The sequence below is a fragment of the Pempheris klunzingeri genome, chromosome 13 (assembly GCF_042242105.1).
Source record: "Pempheris klunzingeri isolate RE-2024b chromosome 13, fPemKlu1.hap1, whole genome shotgun sequence".
NCBI lineage: Eukaryota > Metazoa > Chordata > Actinopteri > Acropomatiformes > Pempheridae > Pempheris > Pempheris klunzingeri.
In genome coordinates, this window is record NC_092024.1 from 5,781,988 (window position 1) to 5,799,389 (window position 17,402).

Consider the following 17,402-nt stretch of genomic DNA (forward strand, 5'->3'; position numbering starts at 1 on the left):
TATCGATGTAGCAGAACCCTGGTGTTTTTTTTTACAGTGCAGGTCTTGTCCCCTGGAGGGCGGCTCAGCTCAGGGTTGTCAGGGGCTTTATGATCACCTCCTCCACCTCGGAGATCAGTGATCACTGGCAGCGGTCGGCTTTGACCCACACTATAGTTCCTTAGATTTAAGGCTCCTCTGTGGTTTCAAGCCAGCCGGGAGGGGGTGCTGGAGGGGGTTGGCTAACTGAAGTCAGCAGATGACGGGTGTTCTGTGATTTGTGTGGTGACAGGCAGTGTAATTACACGGCTGGTCAGAAAGAACATTACAGTAGTTAAGAGCTTTCGAGGGCGCTAACTCAGCCAATAAAAGGATCCTTACACTTCAGTATTTGTAAACCATGGGTGCTGCCATGCTGCTGTATATAGTATGTGTTTGTTGTTGGGGGAAGGAGGGACTCGTGCATGAATGAAAGTATACTTCTTCCTTTGACCAGGAAATCTCTGGATATATTTCCTGTACAACAGCAGTCAGGATAGGGTGACTGAAAGACAGTTTCATGTAAAACACACAGAAAAATCAAACATTTAAAGCGTAGCGGCCATGCCGTCAGAAGTCAGAGGCTTTTTTTTTTCCCTTAGTTTGTCGTGTGGTAGTCGCTGAATCTAGGAGATATGACAGGCAACACGACACTGACACATACCACCTTATAAACTTCATATCGTGAGCATGTTCGCAGTCAGTCTGTATGCAACAGAGGGCTTTCACACAGGAGACCAGGGTTGGTTTCCTGTGTCAAATAAAAAGTCAGTGTTAGGATATTTTAAGTGTCGTAACTTATGTCACATATAAGCAATATAATTACGTCACAAATGTCATAGAATTTCACTTCTGTGACTAATATACCTATTCTGACCCAAGCCATCATCTTTTCCATAAACCTAAACAAACACAATTTTGGTGCTTTGTTTTGAAGGTGTAACGAGCTGAGACATATTAAAGGCTCCATAGAGCTGGGGGGGGGGGCCTGCACAGGGGGTGGTATTTCTGTGTTTAACATTATGTTTGTGTGACTCAATGAACATTAGCTAATGACCTTAAGTTTGGTTACAGGATAATCATCGTCATCAGATTGGGATATTAATTAATAATTAAAGTAATTAGGTTCTGGGGCATACAGAAGACATAATGACATGGAGATGCAGATCACAGTTGAAGTTCAGCTTAAGTTAGAAGTTGCTGTGTAATATGGTCACATAAATTAAAAAAGCACAAGGCGGGCGGCTCCGTACACTAAGGTAGTGCTGCGGCGTGTATTTTTACATGCCTTTGAGCGTGTCAGTGTGTCCGTGCAGCTTTAATGCAGCCCCAAAGCTCGGGCTCTCTGGAAAGATTCAGAGGCCAAAAAGATAGTTGCGGACGAAAACGAAAACAAACTGCAAACCGCGCATCATCCCAGTGAAATATGATAATAATATAGGAGGAAGTTTACATTTTGTAAAAATATGCATTATTTGTCTTAGCTTTCGTTTATGACTGGCTGAGCTGGCCGTGATGAGGGAGGCCATTTTCTCAAATGTTTCTGGATGTGAACCACAGAGCAGCCAACACCCCTGTCTATCTTTAGAGTAGGAATCCACCCAAGACCTGTCAGTCCATCCGCCAAATCCGTGACTGCTAAAACTCTCCAGACCCCCAAACACTAACAGCATCATTCAGAGACAACCACCCGCCCACCGCGCACACACACACACACACGGGCTCTGATACTGTACAATGTGGAGGTATTTGGTGGGAAAAGAGTAAATAAATCAGTCCTCTGCATCATCAGCTGGACTTACGTAAGAGCAGCTCGCCCACTGAACGTCGCGCACAAAGAAGGAAAAAAAAATGAAAAACAACTTCTTTCTGTTAATGCTTGCAAAAGGAGCAAAGATTTATCTACTCTGAAAGCTAACTCAATACCTAATTTTTCTTGGACTCCACCTTTGTTTTTCCAAGTGCTGGGAACTGTGCATAAAAAAGGTCAAAGAAATAACGGTTAAAACAAAAAAAGAGTTGTATTAAATTTGTGAAAAAGAAAATTACTCCTGCTGAAAAAAGATTAATGACTCTGGCTGTGGGCTTTGTGGATCTCACTGGTGCTGTGCAGTGAAGCACTTAATAAATCACTGCTGTACATATAAGGAATTAATAAGGATGGTGTGTTTTAATGGTTTGCGTTGATGCCAGATCTCGTAGAGAGCCTGATCTGGCCCCAGCGCTAATCTGTTTTTTCTAAAGTCACCTTAGAAGCCTGCTAGCGCTCTGCTCTCCTCCTCATCCAAGCATAACTAGGAGAAAGGAAGGCGATAATTCTCCTCTCATTACCGTCTGTTTGAGATTAATTAACACATGGAGCTGGATTGATCAATATTTGCTCACAATGAGGCGTTGATCCATTCACAGACCGACAGAATATCTGTATGTGTTTCCACCTTAATGAGGCTACAGGTTTTAACAAGATAAAAGTGGAAGTCATATTTTGGACTCACAAAACCAGTTTCATCCATTTCTTCTGTCTATGTTGGGGCCCGAGCCCAGACTTAGATGGGGGGGGCGAGCATATCTCCGGATGGAGACTTGGGTGCATCATCCCAGGGAAAACGTTTGGGAAGTCTCAGTGTGCACAAACACCATCTATCAAATACTTTGGATGAAATGAGTGTTGTAGGATTTACCAAGGATGAGCATATGGTAGAGCTACATCCCAGACAGGCATCTCCCCCCCCTCGAGGAATGTTTGAGGAATCAAAGCATATTTTATTCTCATTTTCAGATGAATTGTATGATTCCATTTAAATGACTCAATCATGTTGAAAAATAATACAAGTATGATTGCGCGAATAGTCGTTTTGCAAAATACATTTTGGAGGAAACGGAACCGTGAAGTGGAAGCATTCCTTCCAGTCCAGGCAGGACTGCATTCAAGCTACTAGGAACGCTCGGTTAAGGTTAAGGAAGGATTGTGGTTTTGGTGTTGACTTCAGTATTTAACCAACGTACTGATCTTTAACTCGTCTGGAGCAAGTGTTTGAGTCGGGTAAACAGAACCGTTAAAACACAAATCATGTCATGCAGTGGCTTGTTTTCATTTTTCCTCATCATGTCGAGGAAACGCAACCTAGACAGCAAATAGTAATGAAATAGTAATGCTAGTGATTTTCTTACTAGTGTACAAACATCATTTTTTGGAGAGACTTTTTGTTTTTGTTGAAAAATGCCCATTTTACAGAAAGTTGAAATGAATCACTTTCAGTTTCCATCATCGTCCTCCTCTTTCTTTCTTCTCTCTTTGACCTCTTTGGAGTTCCTGGCTGAGGTATATATAACAGTCATTACAACAATATTACAACAATGAAACCAGTGGTGGCTGCGTCCGGTTTATTTTTCCCTCAAAAGCTTCAGAGTGTAAAACCTGAAATCTGAATCACGGGACACTTTAAGCATCCTGTATTTTTGGGATTATGTTTTCATTTGAAGTTGTTTGAATTTCTTTCTTTCTAAATAGTTGGTATAACAGCTAAATGTACACAATGTGAAATCAGCATAGTAGCCATCATCATTAAATGTGAAATTCTTTTATATTTTTATCTATTATATTTTTTATTTTATGATTTTATTTGTGTTGCAGTTCAGCTTAACCTCTTAAGACCCGAGCTCTTGTTTGATATGCATTTTTTATTTCTCCTTGCTATTTGGGCTTATTGGACCCTGATAAGTATAAAACCTAAGCATCATCTTTTTACATGGTGTAGTTTTAGAGAAAAATGATGTCCACATATGTGGACAATCGGTCTTAATTTCCAGAAAACACAATAAAGTCACCTTTGTGCAAAACTCTTTATTTCCACCCTGAACATAGCAGTTTTTTTTTCCTGACTGCTTTTGCATGTATTTATAACACATACAAAACATATTTTGAACATGTTTTGAAAATCAATCAAAAAACAATATGAAATATCAACAATTTTGCCCACATACATGTCCATACGGCCCCAGCTAAGCAGAATTAACTACTATGGTAATATAACCCAAAATGTGAGGTCTTTAGAGGTTAAATCAGCTCACAGAGAGTGGATCTGTCCTTTTAGCTTTGAGCAAAATGTGCTATGAGCTCCAATTGTTGTGTGCAACAGTACCCCCCCCCCCAATCCCAAAATGCCCTGACTGTAAAGAAAAGTTTGTTTTTCTTTGCTAAAATGAAAAGAGATAAATAATTGCTCTCGCCCCTTCAAATTAATTTTAAGACCATTCACCATATTTTTCTTATTACGGTGATTAGTTTGTTGGACTTTGGGATGCTGGATTGACTTTGAACGCAGAATATAAACTGATAAATGCCCCCTAAACAATCTAGGGCCCCGGTAGCATGTAAAAATACAGGAGTCTCCTGAAGGCCCTTACCAATGCCTTTTAAGTCTTAAATTGTAGTGTAGTTGCATGAAGGATACTCAAGCAAGTGGCCAGTTAATCAAATTACCACCGAGTAAGGACCAAACAGTGAAGCTGTTAGTAATCCGACCGAGAGCTTCTGAGAGACCAGCTGTGTTGCTTTGGCTGAAACATCCTTAAAAATATGGCGTTTCGATGATGTAACGTCAACAAGTGTAATCGATTCTATATCAAACACACTTAAGCAGTTTTGCAACCTACATAATGAAGAAAAGTGTCTTGAGACCCATTTGAAAAAAGCATGAATCACACACAGGTCCTCAGAGAATACAACGCATTTGTTTTATTGGAAAATTTCATTTCCAATCCTCCAAAAACACACATTCAGCTAGAATCTAGAGGTGGCTGCAGTAGCTCTGGTTGCTTTTAATGGAAAAGCGGCGTAAAAGATGATCTACGGCACAGTGTGTTTGCTGCGTCCACCTCCGGTTAGCAGAGTGTGCTGTGATTAGGACGAAGCAGAGCTCGCGGTGAAGCTGTCGGGCTGCACCGCTGCACCGCTCTGAGACTAAATCATCATTCACCATCAAGTGTAATAAATGAACCGGCGCTCGCGCTCATCATCGTGCTGCCGTCGCTCCCTTTACAGCAGGACGTTCTGACTGCAACTCATCAACTGTGACTGTGACGATATTAGCAAAGTAAAGAAAAGTCCTGGTGTGATACCTTTACTCAGATACCGAGAACAGAATTAGACTTTTTCAGCATGAAATAAAAAAAATCTTAATAATTGGAATGCACCTGATACATTTATTGACTTCAGCAAAGTGAAGTGTTACACAAGACCAGCAGAAACAACGTGACGCTACACACTAACCCCAGACCCAACTGTGTCGGACTACACCCTAACCCCAGACCCAACTGTGTAGGACTACACACTAACCCCAGACCCAACTGTGTAGGACTACACACTAACCCTAGACCCAACTGTGTCGGACTACACACTGACCCCAGACCCAACTGTGTAGGACTACACAATAACCCCAGACCCAACTGTGTAGGACTACACACTAACCCCAGACCCAACTGTGTAGGACTACACACTAACCCTAGACCCAACTGTGTAGGACTAAACACTAACCCTAGACCCAACTGTGTCGGACTACACACTAACCCCAGACCCAACTGTGTAGGACTAAACACTAACCCTAGACCCAACTGTGTAGGACTAAACACTAACCCTAGACCCAACTGTGTCGGACTACACACTAACCCCAGACCCAACTGTGTAGGACTACACACTAACCCTAGACCCAACTGTGTCGGACTGCACACTAACCCCAGACCCAACTGTGTCGGACTACACACTAACCCCAGACCCAACTGTGTAGGACTACACACTAACCCCAGACCCAACTGTGTAGGACTACACACTAACCCAGACCCAACTGTGTAGGACTAAACACTAACCCCAGACCCAACTGTGTAGGACTAAACACTAACCCCAGACCCAACTGTGTAGGACTACACAATAAAGCCACCATAACGAATGTCAGGTTGTAGATTTCTACAATGTGAGAACAGGATTAAGAAAAGAAGATGAAAAAATGTCCATCTCAGTGGACACATAGTGGAGACATAAAAAGGAGGCTGCTAATGATAGTTTGATAGTTTCTGAAGCTAGCGCGATCCTTTGGCCCCATAAAGCATGCTGTGGTGTAGAAACAACGTTTTCAGTTTAATCCCATTGTATCTGACTTATGCTGCACACAGCCTTTGTTATTTACAACCACACGAGACTGAGACTCGTTCTTGAACTGGAAAAGGAAAATAAATGACTCACTAGCTTTTCCCTGAGATTTTATTTCTCATTTGTAATTCTGGGTACTTCTTGTCTGATAAGGCCCCGTCTGTAAAAGCTTGTACATTTGTAACTGATGGCATTATTGATAGTTAATAAACCACTCACCAAGAACAAATATAAACCATTAATAAGAACAGCTTTAAGGTTGCCAGGTTACGAAAATGCCTTCAATCAGTCTTTGTCCACCTCCGGCACGATACCTGCTACGTCCCTTTAGCTCATTAGCTCATCTTTTAGTGGAAGACCTCGCCAGTGGACCGTTAGACTCGCTCACATTCTCTGAAAAAGTCTAAAAAGAATCTGATTTACTAACATTACTAGTAGAACTGCAGACTCATATTACGTCAAGAACACGTCTTTATTAAAAAAAAAAAAAAAAACATTTATAAGCAAGTGTCATAGACGGAGGAGGCTGGAAAGCAGAAAGCAGAAAAATTTCCCTTCCATCTAATCAACCTCTATTCGCCGAGGAAGACAATGAGATGTGGTTGAAAGGTGAAGAAAGAGCTACTAAGTGTTGCTTGAACTCACATATGTGTTTGTTAAAAAGCATTAAAGACCTGATGGCTTTCTTGACAAAGATCTATACACAACAAACACACACATATATATATATATATATATATATATATATATATATATATATATATATATATATATGGAGACAAAGGTGTTCAAAGCAGCCCGACAGTTGCAGTCGTCCTCCTCTGTGCACAGTTATCACAGGGCTGGAACAGAGCTGCTGCAGAGCAAGAAACAACTGGGAAAACTGATCTAACACTAACAGTTGTATTAACTCATTGCCTAAATAAGATGCTGTGTCACGTCATGATTGAAATCAGGAAATATCTGATCACAGTTCACGACAACAAGAATCTGACGGAGCGTTTGGTGCCAGATTTTCCCAGATCTGCTGCAGTGAGCCTCCAGCCGTGCTGCACTCCAAGCCCCCGCGGCTCGGCCACTCTTAGGATTTTGTGAATAAAGTCAATCTTTTTTTTTTTTTAAATCTGTCATGTATCTCTGTATTTCCCAACCGGACAGCTAACGAGTTACAATAACATTTTTCTTTGCATCATGTGATAATCAGATATTTTTCCCTCACATGGGGGATGTAGTGAAGTCACTGCTGGAAACATCACAGTAGTTTGGTCTTGTGTGTCCTGCTTTTGTAAAGGGCTGCTACCCCCCCCCCACCCGCAGGCCCACGGATGGTCCCCATAGGTGGTAGCTTCAATGTTGTTTTACCCATTATTTGCTGCCCTACATAACCGTATAGCAACAACAACGGCCTTACTTATAATTATAGTAGTAATACTACTAATAATAATAATAATAATAATAGCATCCTTCCATATTTTCTGAGCCCCCAGCTATTCCTGTGTATCACATGTTATTACCTCTGTTTGCATCCTGTCACTTGCATCGTTTGAGAAAAAGAAAGATTGTGACTGTGGGGACATTTCAGAGCACAGTAACAGATACAGTATCTGCTTCACTCCTGAGGCCCGTCGACAAAAGGTTTACTCACACGTCCACAGGCATGCTGGGTTTGATACAGCTGATGCCACCACAGAGAACTGCACTTTGACTGGACTTTAAAGACCTCAACTTGAGCCCTAAAATAATTTAAATTAAATAATAATAATAATAATAATTCAGATATTGCGGTTTTGAGTTCACATGATCCTCCAACTGCGGTTTTTCAGCTGACAGAAATAAAAATTTGGAGGAAATATTGTTCATCATCTCTGGCAAGTGAGGAAATTATCAGCACATACCGCTTATTTGTATTGGTGGTGATTTCCTATTTTTAAGCAGAATTTACCTTTTTATTCACCAGTGAGCTCAGTCAGTCTCTCACATTGCTCCTCTTCCCAGGTTCAGAAACAGCTGCTACATTTTGAAATGCTTCTGCATTTGTTCCTGTGGAAAATGTGATTATAATTATTATCATTCTTATTATTTTTATTATCATTATTATTATCATTCTTATTATTATTATCATTATTATTATTCTTATTATTATTCTTATTATTATTATCATTATCATTATAATTATTCTTATTATCATTATCACTATTTTTATTATTATCATTATTTTTATTATCATTATTATTATTTCTATTATCATTATTATTATTATTATTATTATTATTATTATGTTTGACCCTCCTAATTCTTCAGAAAATGTAATTGAATAGTTCACCAGAAAAATAAGACCCATTATAAGACATAAGATTTTTCTGGTGAACTCTTCAATTCTATTTTCTGCAGAGTGTATTTCTCATTCTAATGTTCTAAATCAGCCCCTTCACTTCGTTTGGGGTTTTTTCAGTTTTACAATGGAACTTCCCGCAAATTTACAAAATTCCAGACCGCCTGAATCCCAGTGAAGGACACACGTAGCAGTCACCTTCTATTTCACCTTATAGTTTTTGAAAAGCAATGATATTTTCATTTCCCTTCCTTTACTCAACTCACTGAAAAGTTGACTTTTTATTGCCATTAGAATGCAGAATGAGGAGATTCCCCCCCCCCCCGCCGCAGGTCCCATCCCCACATTTAGTGCTCATTAATGACATTTAAAGGGGTTGAGGCCAGACACGGACAACAACTCCACACACACACACACACACACACAAAACCATTTTATTCAAATCCTATTTCTGTGGATTGTCCCTCCAGCAGCACGGGCTCCGTGGCCTTTTTATTAGGTCCACCTGCACAGTGTGCTGCACAACAGCTTGACCTGTATGAGAGTCATTATTCAGCTTCTGGTTTGGAATGTGCACATTTATTTTCATGACATGGTTTGTAATTATTATGGAGGTGTTGCCTCCATAATAATACATAATAAGAGTTGTTGTTTTTTCCGTCATGATGACAGAGACAGAATATAAAGTCTCAAAGAGGAAGCTGTAAATGAATTATCATCTCTATAATAAAACGAACCCGACACCGGAAAAATATAAATGATGCCCCACACACACACACACACACACACACACACACACACACACCAGTGCCAAGTCTCGGTAAAAACGGGATTAGTATTTTCAAATCCCAATTTCGTTTTTCCACCTCAAAGAAAAAAAAAAAACAGACAACGTGTTGGTGTTTCATTTGTAGTTTAATGTATACTCGTTGTCTTTTTAAGTAAGTTTCTTATTTTTGCAAAGTCAAACATAAAGAGTTGGGGATCAGCTGCGTAATAAAGCGCGCAGCCTCCGGAGGGTTTACAGCCCCCACCGCAGTGAGCCACGTTACAACGGGAGAGGGGGGGGAGAGAGAAATACCAGTATTACAACATTTAATATCCATAAAAATGTCACATGTAACATTACGATATATTCAGACATGGCAGCCGGTCCGTCTCCGGAACGGTACAAAACAAATTAAATTAAATATAAATAGCGGACACAAGGATCAATAATAAAATGTCGTTATGTACAACTGTGCAACATGGCAACACGTTTTCATCACACCACCAGCACGTCGTCGAGTCCACATCCCTTCCCCACTATGTACACACGCGTGGTCGTGTCCGGCCGCTGTGATTATCAGCTGTCCGAGTCCACCTCGCTTTTACTCTCCTCGGTTTTCTCCGCCGACGTTTTGGTGGATTTGTTCCATTTCTGAGAGTTCTCTGATTCCTCTGATGAAGACCTTTTCTGCCTCCTCCACTTCGCGCGTCTATTTTTGAACCAAACCTACGTGATAAGAAAGCAGAGTTTTAATGTCTGAGCCTGGGGAGGGTTGGATGGGGGGGGGGTTCCCCCCTCATGGTCCCCTCTCCGGGCTCCCTCTCTGTCCCTGCCGAGGCCTCTCCGCACCGACTTTTACACCAGTTCACAGCATAATATTTTAGTGGCGTGAGGTCTGAGGTGCGTCACTGAGGAGCTGCTCGTCACCTCTGATACGGACGCGTACCCCCCCACCCACCCCCACCCCCACCCCAGGAGCGCGCCATGGCGCACTGCGGGTCCACATAAATGTACATGTGCCACTTTTCTCCTTGTGTATTTGCTGCTTCTCTCGAGAGTAACAGAGTGCTGCTGAGGTTCAAGTTAAAGGTGAAGCTTCTCCCTTGGAGCTGCTCACTTGGTTTTCTCTCACTGCCTCCATGTGACTTTTATTAAGAAAAACCCCAAACTCCAAAATTCTGCCAAAGCTTATGTGTGCGTTATTGTCCCATTTAGGCACTTAGGATTTTTTTGTTCTTCTTTTACAAACTAAGAAAAATCGTCACCATCGTCACCTGCGAGAAACCGCGCGTCTTTGACACGATTATAAGGTCACGGGACCCTGAACAGTGGGGGGGGGGGGGGGGGGGGGGGGGGGGGGGGACTGTCTTCCTTAGTGTCTTACGTAAGTAAGTTATTATATTATATTATATTATATTATATTATATTATATTATATTATATTATATTATACAATTGTTATTATTATTGTCGTTAGTATTAATATTATTATCCATATTATTATTATTATAGTTGTCGTTATTATTATTATTATTATCATTATTAATAATATTATATAGTTATATATATTATAGTTGGTTCATGTCCAGCGAAGTTTTTCATAGAAAATGATTTTTAATTCAGCTCGATGTTGTCGCTTTGCTTTAAGTAATTAAAACTGAATTGATAAAAAAAAATCTAATATCCTCTCTCACCTGTCAGTGACCAGCTGAGTGTTTACTTAGTTTAACTGAAATAATAGTTGGTCATATTAATAAGAATAATAAGAATTAGATCTCCCACTGTCTCTGAGTTTTACATTAAACTAACTGACACTCTGTTGTTTTCTCTGCTCTGAACAGACTGACAGGACCGACAGAGGGAGAGCACGGTAAAGAAGCAGCAGAAAGCGGCACTGACCTCCACCTTCTCCTCCCGGAGGTGGACCTTGCGGGCCAGCTGCTCCCGGGTGCCGACGTCCGGGTACTTGGTCTCCTGGAAGAGGCCCTCCAGAGCCTCCAGCTGCTCGTCGGTGAAGATGGTGCGGTGCCTCCGCTTCCTGCGGCAGTGCAGCTGGTTGAGGAGCTGCAGCTCGGTCCTCGACAAGCTGCTCATGTTCATGTAGGACATCATCTGGTGCGGGACCGGAGAGATCAGCACCGAGCCCGGGCTGTCGTAGCCTGCGCGGCGGAGGGAAGGAGGGACAAGTTAAAAGGGTCAGTCCAGCTGGGAGGGCGAATACAGACGGGAGGACAGCGCTCATGAGCCGCGAGGCTGATGGGAGGCTGTGACTCCGGTGGTGTCCCTGCGGAGCGCGGCTGGTGCGTAAAACCTTTAAAGCGCGTTCATATTTTAGTTAGTGTTCTAGTTAGTGTTCTAGTTAGTTAGTTAAACGTGACTAACTCACACCAAACACGCCTTTCCCTTCGTGTGTGCGCTTGATGCTCAGTGACATTTATCCTGGACTAACATGGCCCACAGGCAGCTGACAAGTCTGAGTCTGACGTGTAGAAATGTGGCGATGTTAGTTAGTAGAAAATAATGTGGCCATGTGTCACTAGTTAGACATCTAATGAGATCATGTCGTGTTAGAAACATAAAGATTAAGTCAACAAAATAGCAAGCGTCGTGGTTTAAAGGCAAACTTTGGAGGAATCAATCAAAAATCACCAGGGGTCAAGAAGAGACCGTCTATTACAATCTATCAATCAATCTATATATATATATAGATAGATATATACACATATATACACACACACATATATATACTGCAATGTAACACAGAAATACGGCCGATTGTAACTCGGTAAAAGTGCCACCGGAGCACCGGCTCTGCTGTCCTTACCTGCCGGGATGCAGGGGCACTGCTGCGGGCTGAGGCCGGGCACGGAGCCGCAGCACGGTGGACCCGCTCCGGCGCCCTGGACGTGCAGCTGTCCGTAGTAGTAGCCGTTATATCCTATTCTGGTCCCGTTCACGGACTGAATCCCCGGCGCGGACGGGCCGCACGTGGCAGAGTACAGTCCGTTATAGTCGGTGTAGATGGAGTCCGTGAGGCCGGCGGACAGCACCACCGGGCCGCTCCGGTGCAGCAGCAGCGGCTCCTTGCAGCTCGGCCGGCCGGACAGGATGCTGTCTATGCTGAACATCCCGGCGGGCATCACACCGGTTCGGCGGCGGGATCGGAAAAGTTAGAAAGTGAGGGGGGGAAAAAAAGTGAAAGTTGTTCGGGAACGTTTTTAAAAAAAAAAAAAAACGCCGTCCTGGACGCGATGACTTCCGCGCTCCGCAGAAAGAAGCTCCTAAAAGTGCGTCATGGTGACTCTGAGGGGGGAACTTCTCTCTCCCTGCTCGCGGGCCGTCTCGGGGTGGCGGACCGGTGGCTTTAATGGGACCAGTTGGGAGCAGGGCCGCTTTTATAGCCCGCTGACGTCACGGCGGCGCGGCTGCTCTGGGATCAGCGGCAGCTCGCGGCCGCAGATCGGATCTGTGTATTGAGAATTAATTCAATTAAGATAATCCGCACTGTTTGCAGACTTTTTTTTTTTTTTTCTTCTTTTCTTTTAAAACTCTGTCACTGAGTCGCCGCGGCTCTTCCTACAGAGTAATCCGATTATTTCCTTGTCAGCGAAGGCATCACCGTCCGCGGAGCGCATTTCCATCAGTAAGAAGGCTGCAGGAAGGCCTCCTCCATCACCTCATCACCAGCCCTGCAACACACGGGGAAGGAGGACTTTATCAACAGGGTCGTAATCTTCTAATTAGCCCAGACTTGGGGGGGGGTAGGGGAGAAGGGGGAGGGGGGGGGGCTATTATTTCTGCAGTAGTTGTCAGTAGATGCAGAGGAGAAGAACAGCAGCAGGATGTTTCACAGCATTCAGGATTAGAAAGGAGGTAAATAAAGCAGCCTGCTGACCTGTAGATCTACGGGCAGAATATGAGTAAAGGTGCAAGTGCAGCTGTTCTGGTGTGTCTGTCTGTCTGTCTGTCTGTCTGTCTGAATGAGACAGACAGACAGACAGACAGCTCTGGGCATTATATGTGGGGTTCATCTCATTATCCAGCCTCCGCTCACTTCTCTGCAGGGAGCAGATCAGCGCCGAACACTTCCCTCCTGACCGGGATGAGATAACGGCCCATTATCGCCCCCATTCATCCAGGAAAAAGAGAACTTATTGCATATTTACACCGCTAATCAACATGGGCTGAGTGCTGTGTGTGTGTGTGTGTGTGTGTAGGGGTGGGGGGGGTCCTTCTGATGTGGAGGAACGTGGATTCCCTGTTCAGACCTTAATGGGGCTCACTGATTGCATTTAGCACTCAGTGGTGCCTTAACACATGCTCATGTCCAGCTGACAGAGAAGTTTGGGAAGTGAAAACGTGCCGGTTAGACCTGGGAAGTGATTAGAAGGACGCTGCACAGACGCACAGCTCTGTTTGAAGCTTATTGTCCTCCACTAATGCGTTAAAACAACTGATTTCAATCATTCCACGTCCCTGTTTCCCCGCACGAAAACTATTTATTTCTATTTATTTCACCGGCTGTTTTATGCGGAGCGTGAAAAACAGGTTTTTTTTTTTTTTCTTCCCCCACATGAACGACAGCCGATTAGAAATTATACTGAATCCAGGGGAAAAAAATAAAGAGATAAAAAAAAAATAAAAAGGTATTTTAAAATGGCCCTTGCTCAGAGTTTGGAGGGGGATTTCGGAGGTTATGTCTAGGAAACGGCTGTTAACATGGACTCATCGTTTTATTCCCGTTGAATGAATTGCAGAACATCTTTAGGGTATAAATATATACATATGGCCAGATGGGTACAAAAAAAAACAAAAAAAACGCACATTTCTGCACATTTTTAATTTAAAACAAGCGAAACATGCATTAGATGAGCTGAATTAGAACACGTGGTGCCTTGTTTCTATATGTCATCATTTAGTATTTTTGTGTTATGAACCAAGGGCTTCATGTTCTGTTCTTTCCCTCAAGCAGCTTCTGCTTTTGGCCATGACCATCTTCAGCACTGCACTCTGTCTTCCATATGATAATATTATGGCTACATGTAATTGTCTTCTATTCCTCATCTTACTTTTGAAAATATTTGTATTTCACAAATGAAAAGAAAATAGAGATTATTCTTGCTTTAAGAAAAAAAAATCCCACCCTAACGAGCAGCTAGCTGTGTTTTCTGTGTGTTGGCTGCAGACTTGCTGAGAAGGTAGAGTCATCCTCACCAAGAGCTGAGCCTCTGGACCAGGGGCACTGATCAGGCTCATCACTGTACATCATGTACATGACACTTCTGTCTTATACGGGAACAAATGTAAAATCCAGACAAAAACACAAAGTGTTCATCAATTCTACGCATTTACAGAATCAGGAACTTTCCAACAAGCTGTTTTTAATTTAAAGGTGTCACATAGTGAAATGTGTCTTTGTCATTTTTTTTTTAAAGCAGTTTTCCGCATGTGGCTCATTTTTTCTTAAAATGCAACATTCTGTCTGATTGATGGCTTTAGATATGACAGCGTGTAAAAATGAGACATTTATAAATCCAGGGTGAGGAAGACTTCCTGTTACCTCGAGGCAACAATATTCAGTAGAAGCTTAATGCTTCTTTAAATTGTGTAATTCACTGTTTTGTTTTTTTTTGTTTGTTTTTTTTATTTTGGCTTCCTCTTGAGCTTAAAGATGAAATTCTCTCACCTCCTGATCACTTATGGGAGGGCAGACATCAGAATAACACTCTGGAGTACCACTCTGCCCTTACAGCTTGCTGCATGCTCAGCAGTTAGATTATTCTATACATGTTTCTGGTGACATGAAAAGCAAAACAGGATTTTTTAGGTTTAGAATTAGATTTAAATTTGATTCCCTATCTACAATTCCAGCTCAAATAATTGACAGGTGGATACGTTTTGAATTTGGCAACAAATGTGTGTAATAGCGCACAGGGATGATTTTTTTTTCTCCTGCACTGTATGCACAAATCTGATAGAAGCCCTGCTTGTTGGTGCCTTTTGATATGGAAACGTGTTCTTGTTGAAAAGCCCTTTCTGTAATACAGTCACACTGTGATTCCAGGCCAGTGGAGAGTGGGAGAGAAAAAAAAAACACATATACTGTTATTATTTTCACATTTATTTCTATATTCCTACTTCCAAGTGGCAGTGAAAGGACCAAGTGAAAAGGGATTGCAATAAAATGAAACGTCCATTTGAAAATAAAAGCTGAGGACGTCGTGAAGGCAGCACTTATAGGTGAATAGAAGCGTCAATCAGGCTGCAGATGGAGGCTGAAGACTCACAAAGCTACAATAGCAGATACATCTTTATATATCCGAGCCCTGATCTGTAAAACCTGGTTAAATACGGCAAATAAAACAGGGAGACTTGGTAATGCATCCTTCCGAGGGGGAATAAATGCACGGTGAGGCTGTCCAGGCTCTCACACTGCTTTCTGTCTTTTTACATTTGACTGCAGGAGAAAGCAGCATCTGCATGATTTATATTATCATAACTTCAGAATATCTGTTCAGTAGAAGTTCAGTATAATCCAAGTTTTTTTTAAAGACATATAGACATATAGATAGATAGATAGATAGATAGATAGATAGATAGATAGATAGATAGATAGATAGATAGATAGATAGATAGATAGAGGGCTGGACAGCTCTTAAAACCCTTTAACGTCCTCACCAAGAAAAAAAGCAATGAAAAAATTTATTCTTTATATATTTTATTTCCTTGGGGCACCAATTACAAAAATCAATGTTTTTTTATGAACAGACCCCACATTTTTTGAAATATTGGCCTCTACCAAACGGTTGAGATGTCGTAAGTAAAACATGTTTTCAATAAGATATAGTGAGTCAAAATGTGCTCTATCATATGGTTGAGCAGAAGGTTAAAGGGTTAAAAACTTGGATTTTTTGACAGTCCACCGGCCAACTGGATTTGTTCAGATATACCAGATGGCCAGCACGGCACTGGACGATGCAAGAATGGGATTTCCAGCTCATATTTTACACATGCTGTCCAACCAAGGAAAAAGTCTACATATCTGTTCTGGCATGGCCTCCTCCTCCTTTTGCTGCATCCCAGTACCTTCCACATCTGTACACATGGCAGCTGATTTGTGAACTGAAAAAAAGAGCTTGAGAGCTCAAGACTTGAGTGCTTCCACACCTCTGTTTGCCACTTGCTGCATAAAGTGGGCGTGATTCTCTGAACGTCAGACTCAGGAGATAGAGCTTGTCTGCTGATCTCTGAGTTGGCAGCTCAATGCCCAAACGAAACAAAAGTTTCTCCTGACGGACAGACCAGGCAGCTCCACGATTATTAGCGTTTGCTCTTAATGTGAAGCGCGCTGAGGCAGGAAGAACGGTCAAGATGGGGAACACTATATGCATCGAACAGACAATTCAGTTCAATCATTCATCCTAACTTAGGAATCCTAACTCAGGAAATCTTGACTTAATATGTTTCTGTGATAGCTAAGTTCCTATCTTTACTCTAACAAGTAAATATTAAAGAAGAGCACGGTAACAGAATACAGACTATTTGCAATCAACATGCTAACTGACTGGTATGTTTCCTCTCAGCCAACACTGTCCAGTCTCCCCGTTACACAAAAAGAAACCGTGGTCAGTCTCCGTACACTGCTGAGCCAGGTTCTTCAGTAGATCTGAAGTAGTTTATGTGGTAGAAGAAGGGATGCAATGCAGGGTAAAAGCCACAGACTCTCAGAATAAACCAGAGCACAATGTATTATGGACAGAAACAAGTCCTAAGGCCTCCTTGCAGAGGACTGGGTGCTGTAATATATCTGTAATAGTTTCTCCTGTACTTTTAGCTTTTGAAATGAATTGCTTCAGTGCTTCCGCTTTAAAGCCGTATAGCTTTGCTGTACTGTATGTGAGATATAATTCATTAAAGGTACGGTCTGTAACATCAGAGAGACCAGCAGGAGTACTTGATTTTGAAAGGATCCAACCGAAAAAGTGGGGTCGTGAAAAGATATTTCAAATATCTGGTGCAGCCGAAGTAGTAATAACACTGCGTATAGATGATGCTATGATTTCATTCAGTAATATCAGTTATATAATAGTATCATAGTAATAAAAGGTTTGTGACATAATGAAAAGCAGATGTTTGTCT

The 17,402-nt window shown here is 42.0% G+C and overlaps 1 protein-coding gene across 1 annotated transcript; it reads right to left on the reverse strand.

The window, feature by feature from the left end:
• Positions 1–9,840: 9,840 nt before the first annotated feature.
• gsc (goosecoid) lies at positions 9,841–12,403 on the reverse strand. The gene is made up of 3 exons (XM_070842944.1): positions 12,088–12,403; positions 11,163–11,422; positions 9,841–9,990 (listed from the first exon to the last, which is right to left on the reverse strand). Exons 1-3 carry the CDS (start codon positions 12,401–12,403, stop codon positions 9,841–9,843), a joined length of 726 nt encoding a protein of 241 aa, XP_070699045.1.
• Between the last annotated feature and the right edge of the window lie 4,999 nt (positions 12,404–17,402).